The sequence below is a fragment of the Periplaneta americana genome, chromosome 16 (assembly GCF_040183065.1).
Source record: "Periplaneta americana isolate PAMFEO1 chromosome 16, P.americana_PAMFEO1_priV1, whole genome shotgun sequence".
Taxonomy (NCBI): Eukaryota; Metazoa; Arthropoda; class Insecta; order Blattodea; family Blattidae; genus Periplaneta; species Periplaneta americana.
This window is the reverse complement of record NC_091132.1, coordinates 112,387,358-112,410,668: the sequence shown is the minus strand read 5'-3', so window position 1 is coordinate 112,410,668 and position 23,311 is coordinate 112,387,358. Positions and strand designations below refer to the sequence as shown.

At 33.7% G+C, this 23,311-nt stretch overlaps 1 protein-coding gene across 4 annotated transcripts in view; it reads left to right on the top strand.

Moving 5' to 3' along the window:
- Gpdh1 (Glycerol-3-phosphate dehydrogenase 1) overlaps positions 1-23,311 on the top strand; it is a 132,454-nt gene that overhangs the window by 70,956 nt on the left and 38,187 nt on the right. For 3 of the 4 annotated variants that reach the window (XR_011329745.1, XM_069812782.1, XM_069812780.1), the window contains exon 8: positions 7,427-7,519. Coding sequence is in view for 3 of the 4 variants with exons in the window: in XM_069812782.1 (XP_069668883.1) it covers positions 7,427-7,519 (93 nt within the window). In the remaining variant the exon portion in view is untranslated. Of the gene's footprint in view, positions 1-7,426; positions 7,520-16,177; positions 16,433-23,311 lie in introns of those variants that run through there. The other variant, XM_069812783.1, reaches the window with a different exon arrangement.

Below are 23,311 nucleotides of genomic sequence, written 5' to 3'. Positions count from 1 at the left end.
ATATGGGGAAATCGACTATCACTGTGGAAGAACTTCGTCGTTTGGTGGGAATAAGTCACGGTTCCGTACACTCATTGCGATGAAGCACCTGCATTACCGAAAAATCTGCGTGCAATGGGTTCGACATCAGTTGACAGAGGAACAAAAAACAAACAGAATGGCTGCTTCACTGGGTCACTTGCAACAATACCAAGAAGAAGAGTATGCATTTCTGTCCCGTAGTGTCACTGGGGACAAATCGTGATGTCACCATTTTGAATCAGAGGGCAAATGACAGAGTGAACAATGGAAACACATGGATTCTCCCCCACTGAAAAAGTTAAAGCAATACACACAAGTTCCGATAAAATCACGTTGACATTTTTCTTCAATTCTAGGGTTCCTCTGCTTGTTCAGTTTCTCGAGCATGGGGCCACACTCAATCCACAGCATTATGAAGAAACTTTACAGAAACTGAGATGTGCCATTAAGTAAAAATGCCCTAGAATGTTATCGAACGGCGTTATCCTTCTTCATGATAATGCCCACCCACATACTGCCAACTCTGTGAGGAATACGATTCAGAGATTTGGTTGGGAAACACTTCAACACCTCCCCTCGTACAACCCAGATCTCTCTCCATGCGATTTTCACAGTTTTGGAGAGTTGAAGAAAGACATTTGTGGACTTTGTTTTGCATCGGGTGAAGACGTGTGTGACTGGATAAAGAACTGGTTCGGTAGACAGCCCACAAGCTTTTTCAAGAATGGGATCATCGTCTTGTCTCACAGTGGGATAACATGTTTTTTTTTTTTATCCTATGCCACTAGGTTGTCTTTTCGACATTTCTGGTCTTCTCTCCTGGCCGTGGCTTAATTGTAACCCACTTCTGAGGTTGGGGCGCCTGGAAGGCAGAGTTACATTACCCCGATGATGTGATAGGATGATTATGATAATGTGGTGCCAGGAGAGGTTTTAAATCTAAACTTAACCTAAATTCCAGACCATGGACGAACACAGGAATAATCCCCTTTAAGGAAAAATTCCTGTGCTCTAACCGGGAATCGAACCCGGGACCTCATGAACTATAGCCAGAAGCTCTGACCACTAGACCATGAGGCTGGTCAGTGGGATAAATGTATAAACAGTTTTGGAGATTACTTTTGAGGTAATAAATGTTCTATTATACTTTTGGCATCTGACCCTTTTTCATTTGACTATCCCTCATATATTAATCTAGTTTTTTAATCTGCAATAAAATGCGAAATGTATGTGTTTCTACGAGATAAGAATGAAATATTTCATGAGACATTTTTTGTGTTTTCGTAAAACAAATCAGAACCTATCTAAAGGTCCCATTACATACAGGTTCTTACATTTTTTCAAATAATTTGGTCACACCTCCATGTTAGCTTTTTTACGTTATGAATATCACAGAAATTTGACCTGATACCCTCATTGTTGTTTCCTGTACCGTTATCTCTAGTTTTCAAGTAATCTATCTAGCACTGGTGATAGAATATTGGCTGCCTTTACAATCTCTTTAGGTCCAGTGTTCATTCACAGACAAGTTGTATGTGTTAGTGGGCAATTGTGATTGAATATTGGTCAGGATAAAGTCACATATTTTTTTTACAATTTCTTAATGTTCACAGTTGCACTGTAATTTATATTTTCCTTTACTTGTTTATTATTTTCAAGAGTTTTAACGTGAAAATCTATAAAATGTACCTGTTAACACATTGGTGGCGAATTTTTTACCACCAAACTTATTCCACCTAAAAACAGTACAAAATGCTAAATTGTAACATTAGAATTGCTATCAAATGCTAAATGTTGTTTCTAAAGTGCTAGATTTTTAGTTTTAAGTTGCTAAATATAGTGTCTCTAATAATTATTGTATAGGATCTTCTTAAAGGCCCTGTGAACAGTGAAAACCACAAGTTTCTATGACGCTCCATTGTCTCAAAACTGCGTGTATAATGATACACCAGCTGCAGTCGTGCAGAGATATGCTACTACATGAATATGCATCACAGTCCTGGAACTTTTACTCTGTTTGTATTGTATTTTTGATCCAGGAAAAATACTCGTGTAATAAAAGACAAGTGTTTTCATAAAGTTGTTTTCAATTTCTACTACTTTTGTATTGTATTTTTTGTCTAGGGAAAATATTCTTGTAAAAAGAAGAAGTGTTTTCATAAAACTGTTTTCCATTCCTACTAGAGACATGCGTTTTTTGCGTTTGTGATGAAACCGAACTTTATTAAATATGTCTGAAAATGCTTGGGAAACTATTTCTAGGCATGGCATTATGTATGTTAATAAACCGAAATTAAGTTAATTTTTTTTCCCCCTGAAATAACGTGAAATCGAACAATATCGCGAATTTGTCAAAATTATCAACTTATGCGAATAATAGTGCGAAATCACGATGTTTTTTAACCATGCAAGTTGTATTCAGCATTTTAAGTACTGGTATTGTTGTTGTGTGCAATGGCATGGGGATTATTTGATCTGCATCATTTTCCGTCAAGCTTCAGGCCAGCCGTGGCACTTTTAAGTGTTCAGTCCAGGATTTATTGTTAACAGTAATTTGGATATAACCATAGTAGATAAGATAAAGTCTATTCTGTTCTTTGGAAATCAAAATAATTCAGTGATTGTAAAAGAGGAAACCAATCAAATTGTGTTGCGAGATGGAAAGTTAAATATTAAGGAAGTTCTGAATAGTTTGCTTGACATTCACCATGAATTTAGTAGCAGAGCTCTTCACTCAGTTTGGTGTCCATGTGTCAATGTTGACATTTCATTTCTTCCCTGTCAGGAGTCTTGAGAAACTTACGTTGCAACATGAAAGTAGATAGTGTGAACACTATGGCAATGTTTTCCTTTGACAATTGGCTAACAGGCTACAAAATAATTTAATTTTCTTTAATGACATTGTACCTATTGTAGTTACTGGACATGATAAAAAATGTTTTTTCTTTATTAAAAATTCAGTATTGTCCTTCAATAACTGAGTTACATGCAAGTAGATTTTGTTCCCATAAAATTAATAAAACTCTAAAAATTCCACATTCATTTAAATTTATCATGAGATCACCAAGGTCTGTAAGAATAACATACACATCCTTTAAAACCATCTAAATCCATAAAAAAATAACGCGATATTCTTAAAAAAACACTTATATTCAACAAAAAAATATAAGGAAGAGGGCAGGTGCCTATTTATAAGTGATTTCTGTGCTGCGATGCTGTGAATGTAGTGTATAATAAAATTGTGGTGGAAAGTCGTGATGAAAACTGTTAGTGCTTTGTAATGGTTGTTTTATACTAGACATTTAATGTAGTCAGTAAATGAAAGAAATGGAACTATTTCAATTGTTATCTTTAAAGGGAATGAGTACTCAGCAGCAAAATTGTGTATGTTTAAAATAAATTGCATGATTATTTTTTATACTCAACATCTTTGGGACAGGTAACTTGGAGCACTTAAGCCCAGTAGAGTCACTGAACCTATCACATTTTAAGATTTGATTCCTAAACCTGTTTTTTTCTTTTTCAAAAGTCTCAACGACATTTTAGAAGTCCTTAGAATCTCCACAATGATACTAAGGACTGATTTTTTTTATTTTCTGACTTTAGCATCAGACACTGGTTTAGTCTCTTATAACCTGCGGAGAAATTTGTGCATGACATGGGGAACTTAAGTGAGGAAATGCCTGGTAATTTTGCTTGTAGTTCTTTCATTTATAGATAAACTTTTATGACAGGATTTCTGCAACTTTACTGCCCTTCTATAAGAGACATCATGTGAAGAATTTTTATCGTTCTTGAAAAACCATTGTCTTCAACTACAATTGAACCTGTTAACCTCGGTTTCTATTACATGAATGGTAACAGTTACTGATATGTCACCAAGAACTATTTTGTAACCTGCGGTATCCTTTCTCTAATTTACAATTCATGTTGAGTAGTCAGCTAAACCCCTTGTTAATAACATATATCAATATAATTAATTATTTATTCCGTCTTATGGCTTGAGCATTGATTATATATAAAACAAAACACTTATGTTTTACATCTTATTTAGTCTCAATACTAACGTTTTCACCCTTATAGGGCATCTTCAGGTACGAGATGTAACAGATATCCATCTAAAATCAAGTGCAAAACTATGCAAGCTTACATTCTTTTAATTTTGTTTTTAATATTTGACATGATCTTTTTTAATGTTGTTTTGGATGATTAGTATTGCCACTATGTTATATTTCACTCTATTTATGTCATCTCAAAATGTAAGGCAAAGTTTTGTAATTGATTTTAGATGGATATCTGTTATATCTCGTACCTGAAGATGCCCTATAAGGGTGAAAACGTTAGTATTAAGACTAAATAGATGTAAATTTAATAAATTTAGCTTCCCTTATGAAAAGGTTGCCAGATTTGACAAAGCATGACATATAATTTGGAAACACCTAAAAGATAAAATGATATACATTTGAAACGGTTAGGGAATCGAATATACAAAATGTTGTTGTTGTTTTCTAATGCCAGGCGTTTGACAATAAAGTCATTTGATCTCTTGCGCCCCAATATTTTTCAAAGATATTATAATGACCAGCCACTGAAGCACAGATTTTGAGGTGTTCCGAATCCATTTCTTGGTTTGAGTTGCACAATGGACAGTTAGGGGACTGATATATTCCAATTCTATGCAGGTGTTTGGCCAAACAATCAAGGCCTGTTGCTAATCTAAATGCAGCTACAGACGATTTTCGTGGTAAATCAGGAATTAACTGTGGATTTTGATGCAGAGAGTTCCATTTTTTCCCTTGGGATTGTGTTATCAAATTTTGTTTGTTGAAGTCTAAATATGTAGATTTAATAAATCTTTTCACAGAGTAATACGTAGATTTAGTAACAGGTCTGTAAGTAGCAGTGCTGCCCTTCTTTGCTAAAGCATCCGCATTCTCGTTTCCCAGAATTCCACAATGGGATGGTACCCAGTGGAATACAATTCTTTTATTGAGTGATATTAATTGAGAGAGCATTTTATTTATTTCTGAGATGAAGGTGTGTGTTTAGAGACTATTGATAGAATAGCTGCTTTGGAGTCTGACAATATAACTACATTCTTAAATTTATTGATGTGGCATAGAAGATTCTTGAGACTTTCACTTATTGCAATGGTTTCACCATCAAAACTTATTGTTCCATATCCAAGAGATCTATAAAGTGAGAAGAGACAGCACGTAACACCTGCACCGGCCCCTTGTTCTCTGGAGATCAAGGATCCATCTGTGTATAAATGAAGCCAGTTTTGTGGAGGGTACCTAATATTAATTGTCTCTAAAGATAATTGTTTCATTATCTCAGTGCTTACTTCTGATTTCAGTATTTCTTCTGTTAAATTTAGATTATATTCTATATTTAATAGAGTTAAAGGGTTTTGTTTAATTTGTAAGTTTTCTTTTAAATTCGGGATATTGATTTTCTGTTTTAATTCTTGAACAATGAATATGAAACTTTTTTGAGTTTTCAATCTACAGAGAGGACTGTATGAATGCCAATTGTTTCCTGGTAATCTGATAAGTTCTTCATATTGAATCAGTGCTTTTTCTTCTATTGTCATTTTGATGCTGTTAATATTAGTGAGGAATCTCATAGAATCTATTGGAGTTGTTTTGATTCCACCAGTAATGAGTCTGAGAGCTTGGTTTTGAACATATTCTATGTCGTTTATGAAAAGTGAAGTAATTAAAATTTCTCCACAGTATGTCAGCACTGGCTATATAAACTTTTTGTATGTAGTGTTCAAAGTATTCCTAGAGCATCCCCATTTCTTTCCTGCTAGTCTTTTTAGAAGGGAGAATCTTTTACGAGCGTTTTCAGAAATGTATTTCAAATGGTTGCTCCATGTTAACTTACTATCGAAAATAACTCCAAGATATTTGGATTCATAAGTCCTAGGAAGGTGTTTGCCATTGTATTGGATATTGAATTATCTTTCTTTTTTACCGAGTGAAAATATTTGGTAGTTACTTTTGCTTAAATTGAGTGTCATCAAATTTGATATACAAAATAAAATATACAAAATGTCAGAAAAATTTACACCTAAGTAGCGTTTGTGCTCATTTACAGTTAAGAAAGGGGGAAAAAATATCATCAGATATACCGCGAGAAAAATAATAGTACGGATTTATTGGGATTGATATCTAAACCAATTAACAGACATCGGTTAAGATAACTTGAAATTTCCATTATCACTGCCATACAAATGATTTCTCAATATCTGAACCGATCCTTTGAGGGCACTAATGGCTATTTCCTTCATAATGCTGTGTGTTAGCCCCAGGTTTTTACATTTGTTGGCAAAGAAGGATGGTATGGTACCACGTGCTCCCACCATCAGACCTATTACATCAATGTGGGACAGGCTATATTTATCTTTATAGAACGGGATTGTTGGTTCATAGATCCGTTTCTTTTCACTGCCCACCTCATGCGGTTGATCTGCATGTATCTCACATCTGATGGTGGGATCGAGAATGTATGCCGAGTTGTTCTTAATGGCAATGATATCAATTTGCCGAACACTTCTTTGTGTGGCTAGTCCCTGCACCTCTTGATGGACTGTAAACCCTACCTCCTTCAGTGCCTCGGCCAGCATAGAACGGACAGCATGGTGACGGATGTTGCGCAGGGCCTCACTATAGGGACAGAAGCCAAGGATATGGGAAAGAGTTTCAATCTCGCTGAGACAGCGCCTACAGCGGGTACCATCCCGACTTCTACCCGGTACAGCTCGGATCAGAGCGACATGGCCTATCATTTTAAGGGCGTCTATCCATTCCGAGAGGGTTAGAACTTTATGATTTCTTATCCAGCTGTTTGCTGGGGGGAACTCTTTGTTAAGAATCACTCCTTTACCCTTTTGTTGCAATGTACACCAATTTTCAAATTATTTTTCTCTTAAAGCGTCTCTAACTTTTCGAGAGTCCACAAAATTTTCACGATTATTTAAAAAAGAATTAGCAAGAGTTAATTTAAGGCTCTTTAAACATGTTTTACTCTCCTCAATAAGGTCCCTAGTGGAAGTAATGTAAGGATCATTAATTTTGTGTAATACCCTTAAGCCGTTAATATGTTGTAGTGTGTGTTTTGTTTTATATATAATCAATGCTCAAGCCATAAGACGGAATAAATAATTAATTATATTGATATATGTTATCCTTTCTCTAGTCTGATTTTAAGTTCGTTAATTCTTGAACATCAAATGTTAGGAATTTTGTGATCTTAAATACGTAGAATGACCTTTTGGCATAAAGTAATAAAATATCTAGTGTTCGGTGCAAATACATACTGGTACAGTGTATATTAAAAAAGTTGCTTTTGTATTATGTTTGGACATAAAATGATTTTCTTTTTTTTTTTCCTCCAGGTTTCCTTTATTTACAGCAGTTCACTGGATTTGTACAAAGCAACTTGAACCCCAGAAATTGATACAGTGTATTCGTGAGCATCCAGAACACATGTAAGTGGTGTATGCTTTGTATTTGCACACTTTTGTATATGTCGTATTTTCAAACCAATTTTATATGGTTCTACACCTTGCTTACTTGCAAAGCAAGAAGAATTTGCAGCATGTACTTAGTGAGCAAGACAAAAATCCAGTTTGATGAAGACTGAAACATTAAAAGTGATTGTTTTAAACAGCGTAAAAGTTGATGGCAATAACAAGTATTCCTATTAGAATTGGTTTGAATACTGTATATAAGCATGAACATTAAGTTTGTTACTAGCCATTCTTTATCAAGGCCCATTTTAATAAACTCTTATAATATAATTCAGAAATGAATTTTTCTATATGTAAGAATAATTTTATATCATAATAAAATGTAAATGATTTCACTCAATCTAGTAATCAGATTATAATTTTATAACTACAGTACAATGTCCAAACTAGTATTCTGGTTTAGTGAGAGATTATTATTGTGTAAGTAGAAACTAAACATTGAACAATACTGAAGAATGATTTATTTTTTATCAAAGTTTTAAAGAGGTTAAAATGTAATGGCCCAATTTATACAATATTGACGAGTTTCTATGTATGTAATCAGGGCTCGATTAAATGACCAAAAATTTAGGAGTCAGTAACATTTTTCTGGGACCCAGACAGATTAATAATTTTAAAATTTCTTGCTTCCCTTTACAATGCAGTTCGGTTAAATGTCGCCTTATTCAGCAGGTTACCAGTATAGTTTCCTTTCTGTTGGTTTCTCTTAATGTGTCTCTAGCCCTTTGTTTGAAATCCATTGTTCTACTAATCTAGTAGATTCATAATCAATTTAAGAGAGCAGTGTATTATGATAATAAATGATTGAAATAATTTTAGTTTTGTTCTTAAATTTGCAGAAATTTGATCCGAACAAATGTAAATTTTCATTCAGAGAAGGAATTTTATTCGGATCAAATTTCTGCATATTTAAAGGATAAAATTAAATTCTTCCAATCTCTTATTATCATAATACATTGCTCTCTTAAATTGACTAAGCATATTGGGAATTAAATGAATGGTTTTTCAAAACACGCTATGAAATGTTTCATATGAAACAATTTTTTTCTCGAAAAGGAAGCACAAACAAACAAAATTGTATGAAACTTTTTTGTTCGAAATATCTCAAAGAATAACTCTTTGAAATTAATGACATTACTTATGGTTCACTCTGTGTATGTATGTATGTATGTATGTATGTATGTATGTATGTATATACGCACCCACACATACATGCACACACGTGTCTTCCTCCATAAGTATATATTTTTTCTTCTCTCTGTCTTTGTCTCTTCTAACACACCGATAGTCGCACTAAAGAGAATGAGTGAAAAGCATAATAAGAAAAAAGGGTGAACTATTTTTATATATAAGTATACTTCTCTAACTTCTTAATATAGAAGTGGATTGGTGGCTGAGAATTTATAATAATTTAAGGGGAGAGGACGGTATTTTTTAAAACTTTTTTTCCTATTTGGTGTAAAATATTAATTTTTTGTATGTAGAGAGCTCATACCTCTAGAAACTCAACCAAAAATAAATATTTTGAAAAAAATTATTTGGGATCCAAGAAAAAAAAATATACCCAATGCAGGATTGTACTAAAACCAATATATCTAAACCATTTTTAAAGATAGATTCAAACAGTTTTTTGCAATGTATTTGCAAAAGCGTGTTCTACAAACCGTCTGTAACAGAATTTTGATATTAGTCCCTACGTTTGTAAAATAAACAATTAAAATTTAATAACAATTTTCTGATTTCCTTTCTTGCAAACAAACGGACGTATTTTTTAAATGAAATCAATTAACAAAATTCTGTTACAGAGAAAAGTTTCCTAATAGTCTAAAGAATGCGTGTTGTAAATTTCATGCATGTATCTTTAATAGTTCAGAAATTATATCCATTTTTGTTTGGCAATGTAGGAAAAAAATGAAGTTACCGTAAACCGATAAAAGGGGGCCAGTGATTTAAAAATCCATAGCGCAGGAAGTTTAAAAATGGCGTCTCAACATCCGATAAGGGCACAAATATCCACGAAATGTTATGCAATGCATTCCACACATATCAAAGAGTATTTTAAAGAAAAAAATTTTTTTTGAAAATTCAATTTACCGGAAACAACAATAAAAGGGGTCAAGTGATTTAAAATCCATAATGCAGGAAGTTCAAAAATGGCGTCTCAACATCTGATAAGGACACAAATACCCACAAAATATTATGCTATGCATTCCACACATATCACAGAGCATTTAAAGATTTTTTTTTTTTTTAAACTTAATCATTTTTTCACCAAAAAATACCATCCTCTTCCCTTAAGACTTGTTCACAAAACAAAGTAAATAGTTACAGCTATGAATGATATTATTGCATTGCAAGAACATTGAGACTTCAAGTAGATATTGGATTATTTAATTTTATCTGTAAATATTGGCAACAATATTGCAGTCCTTTAAAAAGAAAAATAGTTACAATTTTAGATACTCATTATATTTCTTTTGTAGTCTATAAAGTTTGTTGTTAATTTCCATTCTCTTATAAAGCTGAATTGTTTCAGTGATGATTATAATCTTGATACAGAATGGTAGCATGATCGTTTTTATGCATGAGAATGATGTGTATTAGTTGAGACATGGTAAAGCAAACACTCAAAATGCATTTCTAGTAGTAGATAATGGTAGGAAAGTATATGTGTACAACACATCTGTTTGTAGAGTAGTTTTTCTTCATCTCATCTGTAAAACAGTAAAACTTTGTTAATAGAAAAAGTAAAAATTACGCATAATTGTAGTATGGCTTGTATTGTGTACAGCTAGATTATTTACAAAAGACAGTTATGGCGGAAACCTTAACTCATTTCCTTCCCTCACACTCATTGTCTTCCTCTCTGTGCATTTCCCAATGTCGATCACCAATCAGAGTCTCTGAACTCAAGTCGACAGCACTAGACTCTCTCATTGGATAAGGAGATAGTTACATTGTTACTTCCACATCAACCATACACTTCAAATCAAGATATTTGTCCTCTATGTTGCACACGTGCTCACAAAATTTCCTCCATTTCTGGGGAATATTCATTGGTGAGTTTTATGAGCAAACATTCTTTCTCACGTAAAGATGTGCCAGTACTCTAATTATAACTTAAATGTAGAGCACCATTACTGTTATTAATTTTTTTATTTTGTACTTCACTTCGGCATGAGTGTACTTTCTACGAACTCAGCACTGGACTCATATGCTCAAGCTTTCGTCATGACCAGAATTGTGGGATGGTAAAATAGCTCTAGCGTATTTACAGAGTGGTATCCCTATAATAAGTTCATATAATGTGTATTAATTGGGGTCTCCAGAGCAGATGGCCATTTGAATAGCAGAAAATTTATTTTAATTTAAAAAAACATGGTTGCTGTTTATATAAATGACAGATCCTAGGTACAGTGCGTTTGTAGCTCGGCCAGACCGTTCTGTAGAATACACTGCTTGACATGTAGCCTATTATATATTATATAAAACTAATAACCAAATATTTTTAGAAGTGGGTACAATACAAAGCTCTTATGAGACTTTCTGTGGGCTGGTGACCTACCTAAGGTTCTAGTCTTATTCCGGTCCGGCTGAGCTACGAACGCAGTAATAGTTCAAAACTTTCATTGTAGTTATTAATAGTAATAATACAAACTGATATTCTAAAAAATTATTTCGCCCACCATTCCTTAGAAAGTTAATACTGATGATGGCATAAAGTAGTCTTTATTGCTTATACTCTTCAACATCAACATTTATTGTATAATGGTATGTATCCCACAGCAAACTCTGATTATAAATGGGCGTATTGTTTCATGTGCAGGTTATTTGTACATGCCCCTGATTTTTTTAATTTTGAAATGTAAAGAGTAGTTCTTGTAACGCAATAAAACACTGTTTGCATTGAGTTTATAATTTACAGAACCGTAATTGCAACATTAAGTCAAGCATTGTATGCATATTGTAAGGTTGGAAAGATAAAAAAAATAACCGAAATTTGAGATTTCTCTGTACGTAATACTTTATTATGGCTGAAAGTAGAAAAAAACTGTTTTGACACTAAACATAATTTCGAAGTGATTGAGAAATGTTAGAAAATGGTATTGCATTTCCGAATTAACCATCAAATAGTGTTGTTATTTACTGCTAAAGCACATTATTTCATTGTAGTGTGAACTTGGAAATAAAATGAGTAGCTCTGTGACTTAAATTATGAAGAACATACTTGGTTGATTCAATATTTCCCCAATCTCATTCCATATGTTCTTTTTTCATTACATTGCTATAATTTGATAAATTGTAAAACTCTTCATACTTTAGGACTAACAAAATAAGCTTCGTGTCATTCATTTAATTTATAGGTTACCTTCAATATTGCCGCGATTGGAAGCCTTATAATCAATATAATTTTCATGACATTTTTTATTTTGATCTTGGCCCATACTGAAATCTGTTCAGAATTCTGGATGGAATCCAGTCATGTGGACAAAGGTGATAGAGCCAAGTGGGCGATGCTCCATTTAAAATAATGCAAAGAATAAAAATCCGAACATGCTGAATGAATCCGTTCCAGTAAGTGAGCGCCTACCTTAATCAGTGACAATAATTTCTGCACTCTACAAGAGAATATGGTCATTCTTCTTAGATGGCTTTACATTCCTACATGGAACTTTGCTGCCTCTACTGTCCTCTTCCAGACTTCTCTGTCTTTAGATCTTACCTCCCAGTTAACAATTCTGCATTTTCTTATATCTTTATAAAGGCCTACCTAGTCTCACCATCTGAATTTGGGTCTGCCTCTCAGCCTGGGGTTGATTGATAAAGACCTCGTGTGCTGTTCTTATAGGATACATTCTGTTAACATGGCCTAACCATTTTAGTCTGTTAATTTCCATGAATGAGACAATATGCAAATCTCCATATATCTGCATTAAGCCTAATTCTTTGTGTTTCCTTCTCCAACTGTCATTGACTTTTATGGCATCCAATATTTTTCTCGGTGCTTTTCTTTCAAAAATGGCCAGCTGTTTACTAATTTCTGCACTGAACGTCCATGTCTCTGCTCCATATGTTATGATAGGCCTTATTAACGTCTTGTAGATTTTCATTTTAGAATCTCTATGTACAGTATTTGGCTCTTCAATATGAAAAGTAGTGCTTAATAAGCTCTGTAATACCAGCACTAATGTAAGAAGATCTCAAGTCGAGAAGTCTAAACTTGGAATTCTGCACATTTATGATTTGCTAATAGCCTTTCATTTGGGTCTGTTACTGAGGATAGTATCTTAGGGCCGTATTCATAAACGAGACTTTGGAGGAAGACTTCCCAAAGTCGACTTTCGTAGTAAAGTTTAACTTTGTTAAAAGTCCTATTCATAGACAATACTTATGAGAATTTGACTTTGGCTTTGGGAAGTCGAGATTTGACGATCTTGTTCTAATGTTGGCAATCAAAATCACTGCCTTCTAAACGAATTAAATTAATAGATAGTTGAAATGGAGCAGGCATTGCAACAATCAGCCATCTTTTGAGTCACAAATCAATGAAACAATTGAACATTGGTACATGTTAAGTACAGCTACAGGTTTGTCAAAGGAGAATGGAAAGGAAGATCCTAAATGTTTCACTAAAAGACAGACTCAGAAACGAGGAAATAAAAAGAAGGACAAAAATGTGCGATGTGGTAGAAAGGGCGGAAAACCTAAAATGGAAATGGGGCTGCCACGTAGCACGTATGGATCACCAGAAATGGACGAATCATATCACAATGTGGGACCCGAGAGAAGGATGATGGCACGTGGGACGACAAAAAACCAGATGGACAGACTACTTCAGAACCAGAGCGGGAAGTCAATAGTCGAGAGTGGCACGAGACAGAGAAGTATGGAGGCAGCTGGCACCAAACATGAATCAACAAGCACCAGATAGGACAGGAAGTCAACGACATTGAGTGTAATTCGTGTGAAGTGATATAAGGAAGTGTGGGAGATGAGTATGGTAGAAATGATCGAAGAGGGAAGTCAGGAACAGTGATACGAAGAAATATCGGTAATATGACCAAGCTCCCAAGGACTCGCTCACCTTAGGAGTTTACTTATGAGCAATTCCTTGTGACAACAGGAGGCCCTTGCCCTTACGGGATGTGTACGGGCTAAATTTATTATTATTATTATTATTATTATTATTATTATTATTATTATTATTATTATTATTATTACATGTTAAGTAATTGTTAGTAGTTCTTGCAGCTTTACATAAGAATAATAATATTATTCAAGGGCTTATTGTGAAACTAACGTAAGTACAAAAATTGACATTTTTAGGTTTTTACACTAATCGATAATAATTTGTTCTTCTACCTGGCCACAAAAAATCGTAACTCAGTCTTGTATATAACACAATTCATAACTACAAAACATGATGGTATAGTTTATCTGAAATAGTATTGCCTGTTAAGAATTTTGTTGTGAATAAAACATCTATTGTAGTTACGTTAGTTTCACATTAAGCCCTGAAATTATTTCATTGTAAAATAATTTTGTTGTGAAGATATGGAAGATAAGATTCCACCAATGACAGACTATGAAAGAGACATCCTCTATATGTGTGCAGAAATTACTTACAAATTATCTGAAATCAATATGCAGAAAACATTATTATGACGACTGCATTTCCAACTGTATAACCTATCCTCTATAGAATTAAATAGTAAAAATTAACATTAAGCTATTAATCCTTACCTATAGAGTAAAATCGCGATGAAATAAATTGTATTATTTATTGGTGGAACAGATAATCCTCTTTGATTATTCATCAATGAAAGTTGAAACATGACGAGGATATTTAATACCGTTTGTTTATCAAATCTGTACCTTGATTTGAATTTATAACCTATAATAATACACTAAGGAACATGAGCAGCTTTAATAATCTCTTAGATGTCTTCAATATTCTCGACAAATTCAACAATTTCTCAAATATCAATCATTTTCCTGTTGTCCACGAACGAAAGTCAAAGTCAAAGTCTAGATTTTCGTGACTTCGAAGTCACGATTGAAGTTTACTTTTCTCAAAGTGTCGACTATGAATAGGAAAATGGTGACTTTGTACTTTCCAAAGTCAACTTTGGTCCAAAGTCTCGTCTATGAATATGACCCTTACGGTCTTACTAATAAAAACTCTATATACAGACGTTTAACTGTCTTATACTTATACAATGAGTAGCTCGTTTATAAGTTGTGTGTAAATTCCTTACTAATAATCACTACATACGTCGCGTATAACAGTACAACTGTTACACAGCTACGTCATAGTTTCGTCATTACTTCGTTACAAAAGATAATAGAATATCTGAGGTTCTCTATCGCATCCGGTAGAGCGCTCTAGTGTGGCGTGTTAAGTATCGATAGTACAATGGGCTCTAATCGATTACCATACTATATTTTGGTCAAAGAATACAAGCTACAGCAATATTATTCTAATTATTCTGTGCTCTTTGGTTTGTTCTTCTTTGGTTACTAGGCAACCATCATCATAAAATGACAGTCGATACGAACAGCTGTTAGAGGGGCGGCCATTTTTTCTCTATATACAACGCTTAAACAAGGGGTTTCGTGTATATAACTACTGCAAAGCAATTCCCATTGTATAGTTACAGGCTGTTTATACGTCCATCACTTATGCATGGTTTATTAGTAAAGTTTTCTGTCTCAACTCTGCATAAGTCTAGTATAAAAACTATACACGATTTATTAGTAAGACTGTTGTTAGTGCGTACCGTAGGTTACTTTATTCTGCTTGTTTGCTTTTATTGATCATATTAACGAAGTTTTACTGTTAAATATAGGCATGACTTGTGTACTTAAGTGTGCAATTCTTTATGTAATGTGAACAATGTACATATTGTTAATATAACATACTTCTATCTTCTGTCACTGTTTTTCTCTTAGCTTTAACTTCAGTTTCCCCGACATTTGCCAAATATCATAAAATAAGTTCTTTCCATCAATCTGAAATTCTCTATGTAATCTGTCACTTTCAACTTGCAATTATTTGCATCTTATTTAAGATAGATTGAATAATAAATACTTTTTGAATGCAACCCAAATGTTATATTTAACTACTATTCTGCAAATTATTTTTATTGGAACCATACTTTATCATGCATAATAATAATAATAATAATAATAATAATAATAATAATAATAATAATAATAATAATAATAATAATACCACATTTCTGTGAATAATAATATTGGTAAAATCGTATTGTTTCTTATCTGAGAATTTGTATATTTTTTGAGATCATCAAAGTGAATTGAATTGTAGACTTCCATTAGAAAATATGCACAATATAATCCTTAATAAAGGTGTGTCAACAAACTTTAATTGCATGTCAACCACATTGTTAAAAACCTTTTTTTCAGTATCACGAAATCAGTTATTTGTCCAACTCAACTTTCCCCTCCTCCAATTAAAAAGACGAATCTTCTATTTAATGTGACATTACTGACATTATCACATGCCGATCACATATGTATACAAACTTCATATAATTACAGTAGAAATCGTATAAAATCCATTTTTCCTTTGCAACCTTTTTCCTTTTCCAGGCCCATTCTTAACATACAGTTGTGAAAGTTTCAGAGAGGACTGAATACTTGATGGACAAGAGTTACAATTTAAAGAAATGTTTTAACGGCATGTTTTCAAATAAGATGTAAAATATGTCTTATCAATGTAAATTATTGTAAGCATATTTCTTTAAAAGTCTGTAAAAGTATTTAGTATTATCTTACAATCTGTTATTCCAACCAATGTAATATTTAAAATTATTGTAAATTATAAGAAAGACTATTTTAAAATTACTCTTTTCTTTTTTTAATTATCTTAAGTTTATAAGGCAGACTTGATTATTTTTGGCCATAATAGGAAATAATGAAATTAATGTTATCAGTTCAGTAGTTATCAACATGTAATATGATATTGGTATCAGAGATCTGCATTGGACGTTTTTGCTCGAGCGCCAAGTAGTTCATAGCATAATCCGATAGGTAGCGTACATACATGATGGGTAAAATTGTCGCGAGCGATAAATCCTCGAACGGTATAAGCCGAGCGTTAGACATTCGTTCTTGTTACAGTGATGAACTGTGTAGTAACATCATAGATGTTTATCATTTCAAAATTTTGCAGTGTTTAACTAACCTCTCCATAGTACAACTACAGAACTTGCTTTAAAATGTAATATAAATGTTGTAGGTAAATGGTTTTTTTTCTTTCTTTTTTTCCACATAGGAGTGATTTTGTTTTTGCCACATCTGATAGATGTTATTGGATGTAAATGTAATTATTATAAACGGAGAACACAATCACGATAATACAATCACGATAATGCAAGAACCGTATCAAGTTTTCTAGTAATAATAATAATCTCTAATAATTAGTGTATCAATCTTTGCATCTGTAACAGTTGTGCCGCATGATTATTCGTTTTATTATATTTTCTGTGACGTTATCTCTGTACTAATATTGTTAATAATCTCCTGCTATATCAATAATATTTTGTAAAACGTTTCTACATTGTCGCAGTATATAGGCGGAACACTATGTATGGACCTATGATATTATATATTATGTGGTAAATCAAATATTGAATAATTATTAATTAGCAATAATAACTGTATATCGAAGTTTTTCATACTATTTTATTTATAACTTCATGTTCCTGTTTTGGTACGTTCCATTGACTGTTCTATTAAACGTTTGTCATAAACGCAGAAAATAAAGCCTTATTTTTACCGTGTGAGCAAAACATATGTATATCTTATCTGTCGCCTTCCATACAAGATAACACATGTCAGTGAGATGACCTTGTACTGTGCTTCTATTTATTACGAGCGTATCACGACCGATCGTATCTCACTCGAGGATGCGACACTCGACCGAGTTCAAGTGAGCGATTTAACTCCAATGCAGTATGAAAATTTAATTTATGTATTCTTATTCCTTGGCTATAAGTTATTCCAGTAGATTAATTCTTCTTCTTCTTCTTCTTCGTCGTCGTCGTCATCATCAGACTCGTGTCCCTGGTTGTGGGGTCTAATATTATTGTAGTCATTCATTTCATTTAGTGTTCTGCCCAAGGGCGGGTCTTTCACTGCAAACCCAGCTTACTCCAATCTTTCCTATTTTTCCTTTCCAATCATATTGTAGTAGACTATATACATATTTTTATTCAACAGGCACTTGTGCAGGAGTTCGATCAGATCTGGCTAATTTTATTCATATCCTTCATTGAGCGATAGCACATAATCTAGAAATAAGGGCAAAATGTGAGTGAGGTCAGCACCAGATGCATAAAAGCAATAAAAATCACGGTACTTAATGAGCAGTCAGTAAGCATTGATCATTTGCTGTTGCATTATTACTTCAATGCCAAGGAAGCTCATGAAATGGAATGTCAAATTTAGAAATGCTTCAGACCATCAGAAATATATTTCATGCAACCATTCGTAAAAATAAATTAATATTACTGACAGTATTGTTATTGTTCAACAATAAATTTATATATAGTGATTTTGCTTTCCCATTATACGAAGTACATACATGGTTTCCAATCTCAAGTGTCCCCAACATGTACTGGCCTGTCCCCGACTGGTTCCTGCGCGTTGCTAGGCTTTTGTCTATCAAAACCGGACTCACTTTCACAGTGAAATGCACAAACTACGACTACTCTTTAATCCTACGACTAAATTACACGATTAAGAGTGTAATTATTTAATTAAATATGATCATTGTGTGTAATCTTAACTTAATTTACAACAAATATTTGAAATTATATCCATGTGCTTGTAGAAAAGTTTCGCATCACTTCAGTGAATTGTTGAATGATCTTGTTTCTTCTTATTGAATGTTATGAAGAACATTATGAATGTCATGTTATGGGCGTACCTGTAATTGATGACGTACTTCCGAACTTCACTAATGGTTGAAATTTACTGTACATAGGGCCTCTGACAGAATTTATGGGCCCCTGTGCAATACTCTACTCAGACCCCCATTGAGAAAGTAATAATTACAAGTTACCAGTTATTCTAACCATAATAATTATTTGCAAAATAAATAAAGGATAATCCCATACACAGATATGAACCTAAAAAATACACTTTTATTATGTTGAAAACTTTTAGCAAAACTTCACACTAGCACAATATATTATATTCATAAAACATTGTTCCTAAACACCTTTAATTTCTAACTTGCAGTCCAACATCAACAAACAACTCTCCTTGACTTCATTGATGCAAAATCATCAATTAGGCCTATATCATCAAAATTTAAAGATCTAGCAAGATCGCTCTCCAGACTAAGGAGGCCAAGGTTACTCAGTCCTTAACACATTGTTTATCTGAATATATTTTTTATTTCCTTCATTTTGCCGAAGGATCTTCCAGCATCAGCAACTGTCACAGGAATTGTATAGAATATTCTAATGGCTATACAAATATTTGGAATCCAGTTTTAATTCCCTCAGACTATTTAAGAGATTCATAGGTTTCAGTGGGGTTGGCCCTAAATTAGAGGCATGAATTGATTTTAAATATTTCGGCTCATCACTGATCTCTTTGGTAATGTCTTCATAATATTTTTCACGCAGTCTAGCACCCATATTGATATCTTCCACATTTTTCTGTTTCTCCTTGTGCTTCTCAGCTCCTGACTTATGCCTGTACTTGTCCATTGTGCAGTTAAATTATAACCAGTAACACTAATGAATAGAATTTACTAGACAAACGACAACGAAAAGACGAAAGTTTCGACACGAAACATACAATGATGAAAAACGTGATCCTGTGACTTCGGTTTGGAAGAGTCCACTAGTATATTGTGGTGGGCTAGCGGGGTGTTGTTCATTAAAAAGGACAATTGAATGTGTTCGGTACAAGCGACGAGAACATAGTTCAGGCAAATGTCGGGGCCCTCAAATGTCGTGTCGGTGAATGTTAATGCGGAAAACCAATATTCTATTATATAAAAGTCAAATATTTACATATGAATTGGTAATTTGTATTAATTCTACTATTGTTGAGTTAATATGTCAAGTTTATGTACCGTAACAAATGTTCTTAGAAAATTTTATAGTACCGGTATGTATCTCTGAATAATTATTCATGATAATAAAAAGTAATCAGATTCACTTAATCTGGCGGGCCCTTATTGCTCACGGACCCATATGCACTCGTCCCCTTTGCCCCCTCTTCTCGGCGGCTCTGACTGTACACATTCCGATACATGTAACCACATTATTTTGGTCAGTAAAAAATGAGAGTTCTGGATTCACAATCCCGTCATGTACAGACTGCAGGAACCAATTGCAAAACTGAATTCTAGCATTGCTATCAGGATTATTCAGTCTTTGAACTACTGAAATCTATATAGTCGCAATTTTATTGTGGCTTCACAAGGAAACTGCATACTGTGGTCCGAGACGAATAAGAGATTTCCTTGAACTTCTTTCTAAATATGATTCAATTTCTTTTCTCCTAAATAGCCCTGTTCCTGTTTACTGTCTTGTCCAACACCGAACCAGAAGTGTAAAATTTCTTACGAAGTGTGTCTATCATTGACTTGCTTGTGACATGTACACCAGAAAATTTTCTCACAAATTTAAATCTACATGCTGTTTCACACTATACTTAATGTTTTATATTCTACCTCGATCTCAGATTCACTGGACTGCGATAAGAACAACTTGAATGTCTGACAATGAGTACTAGGTATTGTCAATAAGTGCAATTCAGTCCAGTCGTCTGAGTACTGGGAATCATTCGTGGATTTCCCTCTTTGGAATTTCCAGGAGAGTGGAGGCACACGAGATTGGAAGCACTGTATAAAGAAACCATTGTAATTCTGCAAATAAATCTCTAATTTCTACAAAGATTTTTACGAAAGTACATGTTTTCAGCATCCCTGCTACTAAGGAATTTGTTTTTGGCATTTCGTCCTTTGTCTGCATTGTGAATGAGTATCAGTATATCTAACAATATTGTTGTTTAGTCAATTGTCCGAAGACAGGTTTGAACCTCATAAGTGACAACAACCACTCATAAAGCAACTAAGCCAGGAGATCATGAGATAGGTTGACCAGTTCCTTTCCTCCATTGCATACATCGCTGTCTAGTAATATATTACACTAATCAGATTTTATATGTATACAAACAAGTGTTCTTCATCTGATACATATCGTCAAGTGAGATGTACTGCCTGGTAACAGATGTACATATCAGCCAGAACCTCAATCAGAGGTACTAACAATATCTGAGATACGTGTTTAAGACTGTTGTTATTATTACTTATCTTAGATAAGTGTTTAAGACACTGTTGTTATTATTACCGTACTTATCTTATGTAAATGTTTAAGACTGTTGCTATTATTATTTATTAATATTGTTAGATATACCGACAACTTATCGGAAAATGTCTCTGAAAATATCGTGAATGAGGCCTTATTATAAACATAATGTTAACATGAAAGCTAGGAAACATTCCATTAAATGCGACAATTCATAAAATAATCACGAAGATGCAACTAAAAGTATGCAAAAGTATAAGTTTGATAACGTCAAGCTATGAAGTTATGCTAGCTTCAAAAAAAGAATAAATTCAGCCAGTCACAAGACAGGTGAGATATAGTAATGGAAGATCGAGGTATCATATTTTCTAGAGTGCTCAATACTTTAAGGAGAAAACAAACTGAGCAGAATTATAAAACCAACTTTCAGTATCAGAATTAACATTCAAACTCAATCAATTCCAAAGGCTTTCGCCTTGTTGCTTCAACCATGTTTTCTCTCCTCTGCAGTTATTTTAAATTATACATATTTGTTGCACTTTATCCTATGAGCATGGATTTTCTTCTTAGCCGTCCTCTTCCTTTCTTGCTAAGCATTTTCCTCTCTAGTATATTAACTAAAAATATGTTATGCCTGATTGTATGACCGACGAATTTTATTTTTCTTATCTCTGATTTCTTTATTAATGTTTTATTTTAATTTACTCTTTTTAAAACTTCAATGCTTCTGTTTTATCATTTCAAATGTTGGTGTTGGTAGGAAGGTTCGGAGTTTTATTCACCACTAATAGTTTGGTCTTTTTAACATTTATTTGACGTTTCAGTTTCTTTAAAATTAATAAGTGTTTGTAATGCAGAATATCAATAAAATTTTATACATCTTGATTACACAACTTTTAATGCTATATCACTCCGGAATATAAAATATATAATTATGTGCTTTCACGTGTTAATTAACCAGGTTATCTTTTGACTAGTTAATTAACACGTGAAAGCATATATATATATATACTTTATATTCTGAACAAAATTTATTGCGTCAGAAATGCAGCACGTTCGACTCCTCTCTCTCAATTGGTTTCATTAATCGACCCCCAAAGAGAAAGTTATACGCCATCTTTATTGACTTCTCCAAAGCTTTCAACTCGATCAGCAGGAACATCCTCATAGAGAAACTAGGAAAGCTGATGGAAAGTAACAGCTACACAAAACTGCTCGTTAAGAGCATAGTGGCCTTAAACTAGATAGAGATTGATGATGAAATTGTAACATCAAACCCAATAGAACAAATTACAGGAGTTTTGCAAGGATCCCTTAAGCCCACTGCTATTTATTATCGCTACAGCAGATATCACGGAGATCATTCCAGAGAGAGTAATTCTGTATATGTATGCCAACGATATGGTTCTCAAGAAGAACTTCAAAATGCTTTCGATTTGTTGGTGAAATGGGCAGAAGATAATGAACTCCATTTAAATGAAGATAAGACTGTGTCTGAGACATTCAGGAAAAGTGAAAAGCCAGTAGTTTTCAATATACAGGAAAGACCACTCAAAAACGTAACCAGTTTCAATTATCTAGGCCTCACATCTACGTCTTGGTCTCCCTAAAGGTCTTTTTCCATCCGACCTCCCAACTAACACTCTGAATTCGTCCATAAGTGCAACATGCCCTGCCCATCTCAAACGTCTGGATTTAATGTTCCTAATTATGTCAGGTGAAGAATACAATGTGAGATACTGGTTTTGAGAGTGCGGAAGGAATTCCACTGAGATTAAATTTACTGATCCTTTTCTCTATATTGAGATCCTCTTGGACTGTCAGTAAGTTAACAATCATGTGCACTTTGTTTGTTAGCTTACAGAGTTGATCCCCTGTGGTCTATAATCTTTTCAACTTCAGTTTGCAGTCGTCGCAGAGCCAGATTCATGTACAATTTGGTATTTTTAAATTATCAATCCTTGCTTGGATTAGTCCAGAGCACTTCTTATGAGTCTGGTCGTGGCAGCTGTCACATTTGATCTAGCAGTCATCATCAGTGAAATCATTCGTGCAGATTCCACATATATTCGTGCTGTTCTGCTTCCCAGCTTCATGGTCTAAATGTGTCACTCGTCATGTTTAACCACACAAACTTCGTACTATGTTTCCTACTTACAGTCAAAGAGACAGGGTATACTGTTCCCTATTTCACAGACAAAATACATTACTTTTTATGCATATAATAATGAACTGCTTTCTAGTTTGAATGTCGTTTTATAATACACTTTATAGTTTCGTTGGACACATTACATTCACGTCCTTATTCTGCCATAATTCATTGTTCTAGGAACAAACGATATACACCATGTTCCGCTTATAAGTATAATAAAAGAAATAGTTATAACGTCAA